This window comes from Vitis vinifera, chromosome 14 (genome assembly GCF_030704535.1).
Source record: "Vitis vinifera cultivar Pinot Noir 40024 chromosome 14, ASM3070453v1".
In the NCBI taxonomy this organism is placed as follows: domain Eukaryota; kingdom Viridiplantae; phylum Streptophyta; class Magnoliopsida; order Vitales; family Vitaceae; genus Vitis; species Vitis vinifera.
The window spans coordinates 7,526,570-7,534,235 of record NC_081818.1 but is presented as its reverse complement, the minus strand read 5'-3'; the positions used below and the strand labels follow the sequence as shown (position 1 = coordinate 7,534,235).

Sequence of the window (7,666 nt, the reverse complement as noted above, 5' to 3'; positions counted from 1 at the left end):
TCTTGGACAGCTGAGCTCTGTCCCAACCTTGTCTCCAAAGTGTTGCGACAACTACCCTCAGATGTGCCCTTCATATGAGAGACACCTTAGCTGCCCGTGTCCAAATTCATTCATGGGGATACCAAACCCTAGTGATTATGCCACAATGGTCGCGTGAACACTACCCACCCCTAAGGAAAAGAATTGGGACAAATCATGAATAGCTAGGGTGTCATGCACGCGTTACGAGGGGCAGTGGTGAAGTCATTTTTTGCCCTAGGGAATTGGCCTTCTCTTCATTGCTATCTTCCATCTATAAAATAACAAGTCATTCCCTTTGGCCTAACACACATTTCTGTTCCAACAATATAGAAGAATTCGCCAGATTGTCATCGGAAATATTAGCTCAGTTTTCATCAAAAGATTTGGTTGTTAGTGGAAGAGATATCGGTGTTGATTGATCAACTGTTTCGGTTCTTGCTCAATTTCATTTAGAAATGGAGAACAAGGTCATATACGAGAAAGATCTCAATCTTGAGGCCACAGAGCTTAGATTAGGGTTGCCGGGCACCAAGAAGCCTGAGAAACAGGCGCCTCCTAGTTTGAAGACGAGCAACAAAAGAGCCTTGCCTGACATGAACGAGGAGTCGGGATCTGGGAACAACTCTAGTGTCTCGGATGATGGAAAATCCCACCGTGAAACTGCTCCGGCCCCCAAGTAAGCATCTATGGTTTATATATATATATGTATATATGTGCTATTGGTAACTAGTTTGTTTTTAAGGCCAATATGGGTGTATAGTTGCATGTTTGATTATTATATATGCATGGTTTTGGTTGATGGACTAATAGAAATGCCGTCTATAACTATAGGGCACAAGTAGTAGGGTGGCCACCGGTTCGATCATACCGGAAAAGCTGTTTCCAGCCGAAGAAAACGGAGGCTGAGGAGGGGAGAACCTATTTGAAAGTGAGCATGGATGGAGCTCCTTATCTCAGAAAGATTGACCTAAAGGTGTACAAAGGCTATCCAGAGCTCCTTAAGGCATTGGAAGAGATGTTCAAGTTCAGTGTTGGTAAGCATCAATGGTTTCATACTTCCGAGTGATTAGTTGTTTGGAGGGGTGGTGGCGTGGAGGGTCATGAGATTGATTAGGGTTTTCCTTTTTTCTCTTCAGGCCAGTACTCAGAGAGGGAAGGCTACAATGGTTCAGAATACGCACCTACCTATGAAGACAAAGATGGGGATTGGATGCTGGTGGGAGATGTTCCCTGGAAGTAAGTCTCTCTCCATCTCTCAACCTACACTGCTAGCTATGTTCTTTCTCTCTCATTCTCTCAACTTACAGTTCTCTATTTTCTCATTGCAGTATGTTCATCTCTTCCTGCAAGAGGCTAAGAATCATGAAAGGATCAGAAGCTAGAGGCTTGGGCTGCTTTCTATAGAAAACACCTGCACAATCCAAGCTGCTCAAAAATGGGGATTGGGGACATCCAAAAGAAGATCCATTGATTGGTCTATGAAAAAGGAAAACTCCTTGTAGATTGGGCTCTCCATGGAGAAATCTGAGTCTGAATTCCAACACAAAAACAAAACGAAATCAAGATGATGAATCAGAGAAACAAACTTTTATGTATAGTTTATGCATATTTTCTTGAAATGGAAGTGTACAAATTTACCCAAAAAAAAAAAAAAGAAAGATTCTGTCTCTTCACAAGTTTCTTTATGTATGACTGGGAGAATCATATTGCCAAGGTACATATGCATGGAAGCTTCAATACGAAATATTGTATTGTCGTTCAACCACTTTGGATGGTGACCAACTATTACCTTTTGTCATTTTTTTATGATAGGAAGTTAATATACATTTAAGAAAATAATTTTGAGAAGGGTTGTGTTATTTAGAGTCGATTTTATAGTGATTTTAAGAAATATTTTTAATTTTTTTTAGTACTTACAAATTTTTATCTTTTAAGTATTAAAAAGACGATAAATACTTTCTAGAATCATTATCATCAGTACTCTAAATTATGGGAGAATTTAGTAAGAATTAAACTGAATTTGATTATCAAAAGTCATCATGAGATTAAAATAAGCTCTAATTTTAATTATTGCATTGATCCATATTCATTGGTTTAGCTTGAAACTTGGAAAGTGTGACGAAGGATACGAGAAAATGAGAAGGAAACTGATCATAAAGTGCTTTGGAAAATATGAGAGCAAGAGAAAAAAAAACCCAAATAAATTTTCAAACTACCACTCTAAATTTATTCTTTTCTCTCCTGCATAAACAACCAAGAATTTGAAAATACTTCAATTTTCAATAATTTCTATTTTGTTTAACATTTCTTCTCATTTTCCACAATAATCTAAACAAGAGAATTTTCTTCTCTCTTTTTGCTTTTTCTTCCTAATATTTTCTGTGTACAAATATTCTCCATCCGTTTCAATAATGTTTGGTTCGTTCTATTCGGGTTTGGGTCAAACATGTAAGCCCGTTTGAAGTCATTTAACACAATCGAGCAGAGGCATTCGGAATGGGCATCCAACGGAAGATGACTACTAGCATTTGGCAACACCTAGAATGTGGGTCCTGCAGTAGGTGGTGGCATGGCATAATGTGTCATTATATGCGCATTAGTAAATCAAATTAGTCGGCCATGCGATCATGAATTGATCTTATAAAAGAAAAAAAGAATCAAGTGGACAATCCATTCTCTCTAATCTAACTTTTTGTGCACCGACATTTTCTATATAAGAGAAACTCAGCATTAGAGAAATCTATTTGGGTTGCTATTCAACTCATAAAAGTGCTCTAGAATTGTTTGTAATAATAGGAAAGGTTGTAAAGAAATTTTAAGCAATTGTATTGTCTTCTTTTACCCCAAAAAAATAAATAAATAAATAAAATCCATGGATTAAATTTAAAAAATAAAAATTAAGTATAATGGGGAAAAAAATATAATACTACTTCTACTTGGGGTTTACGTTCAAGCCAAGGTTGCAGAAAATTCTTTGGAGCATTAGGATTTTTTATTAGGAAATTATCTGCATAAAAACAATAAGAAATAAAAAATAAAAAATAAAAAGGTGATTTTTGAACTTCAATGCTCTAACACTTTGCATAACTAATTACGTTTTCAGATTTTTAATGTGCTTATTCCAAAATTTGATATACGTATTCGATATTAGCTAAGTTTATGTTGGCTACTCTTACTAGTTTTATTAAGCCATTTGCATAATTGGACATGCAACACTAGGAAACATAATCTAGACTCCACCAGAAGTGACTTCAAGCCCAACCTTATATTTGGACTCCCAACAAAGCTTAGTCTACCAATATTGGGCTTGAGGAGTTCAACCCAACTCTCGTTTTGAGTGGATTGATCAAATTGCTTGGGTTAGAGTGGACAATTATTCCTTATCAAATGTGATTGTCTCTAAGTAAAATTCTTTAAATAGGGTTTTTAATTACTCAAATACAATATCTTAAAAATTCAGGAAGAGAAATTGAATCAAGGGAAAATACCAAAGTCAAGATTTGGGAAGTCATTACTATTAAAAAAGAGCATGTTTTAATTATATGATAATTGTCATGAGTTTCATATCTCTTGAGTATTAATTATGCCTAAAATACTTAATTAACATGTTACTTTTGTAAAATTTACTAATAATTTTTGCTAGTTGTGAAGTGATTTCAAGGTGTAATTGATGATAAATTTGATAAAAAAAAAATGGGAATGCTTTTCATTGATTTTTTTACAAGAATGATACAAACATATATATTAGTATAAGGATGAAGTTTTGGAAACCATACGAGCTTATGCACCTTCAAAGGCTAGAATCTCACGAGAAGGAAGGGATCTAATATAACAAATAAAAAATTTGATCCTACAATTTCTCTAATTGGTCAATAGCACACTCCAACACTCCCCCCAAGTTGTAAAAGATTTTACTAGAAATGGCCTTTGTAAGTATATCTATCAATTGGTCTTTAGATTTTAAAAATGGGAATCAAATTATCTTAGCTTCAAGATTCTACTTGATGAAGTGTCCATCTACCTCAATGTGTTTCAACTAGCAAATCGATCTTGATTAGCAACCACTTAAGCCACAAAAGTTTACAAAAACCTTCAAACATTCCTCTGAACTTAGCTTCAACACTAAACAATGCCACTACTTTTTTGCTTCTTACTCATCCAAGTCACCAAGTTGTCTCCCATTAAGGTAAGTAACTTGATGTGGACTTCCTATTAGCCCACCCAATCTACATTGGTATAAACATCAATATGGATAAGATGATTATTCTTGAAGAACATGAGTCCTTTACCATGAGAGGACTTCAAATAATGAAAATTTTGAATTACTACATCCATATTATCTTCACTAGGACAATGCATACATTAATTGATGGCTTACTATGCTTACAACATAGGCAATATTGGTGCAAGTATAGGATAAATAGATGAGCTTACCAACTAATCTTCGATACCTCTCCTCATTTATTGACACTTGATCTAGACACTTGCCAAGTTTTTTATCGTGAACAGTTGGAGTATCAATTGGCTTACAATACAATAATCCCACTTCTAACAACAAATCTAGCACATATTTTCTTTGAGAAAGGAATATACCTTTTCTTGATCTATCTATCTCTATTTCCATAAAATATTTGAGTCCTTTAAGATTCTTCATTTCAAGTTTAGTGGCCAATTGCTCCTAGAGTCTAGCAATCTCTTCTATGACATCCTTGGTAATAATCAGGTCATCTACATAGATTATTAAAGTTGTTACCTTTCCCAATCAATGTTTCAAAAACAAGAGTGTGATTTGAGTTGCTTTGCTTGAAGCCACACTTTTTCATAGTCATGCTAAATCCAACAAACCATGCACGAGGTGATTATTTAAGCCCATACAATGCTTGATACAACTTATTTGTTTTTAAGGATGCAGCGTACCTAGGTGGAATATCCATGTAAACTTCCTCCTCAAGATCTCCAAGGAGAACGGTATTTTTACGTCAAACTAATAGTCTAAATTTGTTATAAGAAGTAACAAAACTATGATACTATTTAGTTTTACTACTAGTGAAATTTTCTTCTAATAGTATATGTCATACATTTATGTATAGTCTTTCGCCACAAGTCTCGCCTTGTATGTTTCAATCGAACCATCTACCTAGTGTTTAAAAAATAAGACCCACTTACACTATCGCCTTTTTTCCTCTTAGTAGTGGAACAAGGGCCATGTTTTTTTTATTTTTTAAAACTCCCATTTCTTTTTGTACATATTGTTAGGCTTATTTTGGATCTGTCAAGGCTTCTTGGATTTCGTTAGGACTTGGTAGGAGGATAAATTATGTACAAACGCCTTTATAGGTTCTAATAATCTCTAAATGGATTCATAATTGATAACTGGATATCTTGTCCTTCTTTCCTCAAAAGCTAGTGAATTCAGATTCGATGGTTTTCCACAATTATTTATGAAAAATGTATTATAACTAATAGAAGTATACAAATCATTTACAGGAAAAGGCATAGTAAGAGACCTTACCTCTAAAATATTCTCAAGAGATGGGTTTTCGGGTATTGAGGAGTGATTCCGCTTGAAGTGGGTCAGATTCAAATTCAACTCCCTCCTTAGCATTTCTTTCTCTATGCTTGACATTAGTACTCATTTTCTCACTAACCACTGCTTCAATGTCACCACTTATTTGCATTGATATGTTTGTTGTGTCTTCAAACCCTAGCCATTTCCACTAATTCTACTTTTCATCTAGTATCCCCCCTAAAGAGAAGAATGAGATATCGGGAATGGGAAAAAAAATTTCAGATTCCAAGAAGGTAACATCCATAGTGACATAAGGGCCTTTGGTGGTTGAAATGTAGCATTAATACCCTTTCTTATATGTAGTGTACCCCAAAAAAATACGACAAAAATATCATCTTTTCATTTATTTTCTTAGCTATAATGGTAATCTAAATTACATTACAGTTAAGTTTCATTTATAAAGAACCAAGGTTAAATTTCCATTTTATATTAGAAAAAACTTGATTATGGTAACTTGAATTGTACTATGGTTAAGCTTTATTTAAAAGAACTTAACTTAAGCTTCTATTTTATTAACAAAAAATTTGAATAAGATTAAGTTCTTAATTAGAATATTCATATAGGCTTAAATATTGGATCATAGTATTTGATGATCTCATCTTCACATATAAAAGTTTAAATGAAACTAAAAAAATCTCAACAAAAAACAACTCTAAAAATCTCATCCAAAATCCTAACAAAAAACAACTCCAATAAAAAACAATTGCAAAAAAATTCCAACAAATAACAATAACAAAAAACCACAATAAAAAACAAATGCAAGAACCTTGACCAAAAAGAATAGTAGAAGATCGTAACAAAAAATAGCTACAAGAAACCTAAACAAAAACAAATGCAAAAAAAAAAAAAAAAAAAATTCCCAACAACTATGGAGAATGTGAAAAGATCATGAAAAAAAAAAAGATGAGATAAATACAATTGATCTTTATCTATTGATCTTTGTTGTAGGTTTGAATTTTACTAGAAAGAGATAGAGAGAGAAAGAAAAAAAAGAGAAAATTAAGGTAAATAAATTAGGAATTAGAGGGAAATAACATTTTCCAAGAAATTAAGAAGAATACAAATGTACAAAATTGATCATTATATTAAAACCAATAAAATATGTGCCATGCACGTCATTAAAATTAATTATTTTATATTTTATTAAAAATATAAGAGTAAATAAAAGTCAGATATACATTAAAAAAATAGAAAAGATAAAATAGTTTGAAAAAATTAAACTTTAATTATAAAATAACTCATTCTTAAAAAATCAATTAAAAGACTTAAACAAAAATCAAAATGATTGTAGTTCCACCATAATTATCGTATGTGTGAAGAGGATGCGTAGTTGTTCGTGTTAAATAAAAATCCAACCAAGATTGATCATTAAAGGAAATAGACTTAAGCTACTCTAGATGTGAATGTGTGATCATTAAAATGATTTTTGATTCATAGAAAGTTATAATTTCGTAGGTGGTTATTAATCCTTTTTAGTTATTTATGAATTTATGTTGAGTTCTTTTTTAGCTTAAAGTCATTTAATAAGATATTAATTATTTCTTGCTTCCTATTTTTACATATGATATATTAATGAGTTTCTTTATGATATCCCATATTGAGTAGAGGAAGAAGTTTTTGAGCAAGGAAAAACATATATGGTGACATTTATAATGAGTTACCCTAAATATAGGGTGTCGCTACAACATAGCATCACTTTATCAACTAACACCATAGAGGGTACCAATTGGTGACGTACTTGGAAGCGACATCAAAGCAGATAAATTGTGACACATTCAGAAGCGACACCATATGTTTTTAGTGGTGCTTAATTTGATATAGAGTTATGTGAGATATATAAGGTGTCATATTAAATGCATCACCTTTGAGTTATGGTGTCACTTCCTTGTAAATGATTATAGAAGATATATATGGTTGTTTTTTGTTGATTAGCCTATAGATTTTTGTAATGCTTATTAATAAATAAGATCAATGTGTGTAAATTTTGTCCATAAATATAATAATCATTTACATTTGTTTATGGATTAACCTGTAATACATAACATCATCCACTAATATTTGTATATCAAATATTCA

General features: G+C 32.5%; 1 protein-coding gene across 1 annotated transcript; it reads left to right on the top strand.

Annotated features, from left to right (window-relative positions):
- Window positions 1-313: 313 nt before the first annotated feature.
- On the top strand, window positions 314-1,694 carry LOC100262403 (auxin-induced protein 22D). The gene is made up of 4 exons (XM_002279919.5): window positions 314-697; window positions 853-1,055; window positions 1,158-1,257; window positions 1,350-1,694. The coding sequence occupies exons 1-4, from the start codon at window positions 477-479 to the stop codon at window positions 1,423-1,425; spliced, it is 600 nt and encodes a 199-aa protein (XP_002279955.1). The 5' UTR covers window positions 314-476; the 3' UTR covers window positions 1,426-1,694.
- Window positions 1,695-7,666: the final 5,972 nt, after the last annotated feature.

Excerpts from the sequence above, each read along its gene's own strand:
- LOC100262403 (XM_002279919.5), top strand. The coding sequence starts at position 477 with ATGGAGAACAAGGTCATATACGAGAAAGATCTCAATCTTGAGGCCACA. Across the intron at positions 698-852 it reads GAAACTGCTCCGGCCCCCAA|GGCACAAGTAGTAGGGTGGC; the intron begins GTAAGCATCTAT and ends CTATAACTATAG. Across the intron at positions 1,258-1,349 it reads GTGGGAGATGTTCCCTGGAA|TATGTTCATCTCTTCCTGCA; the intron begins GTAAGTCTCTCT and ends TTCTCATTGCAG.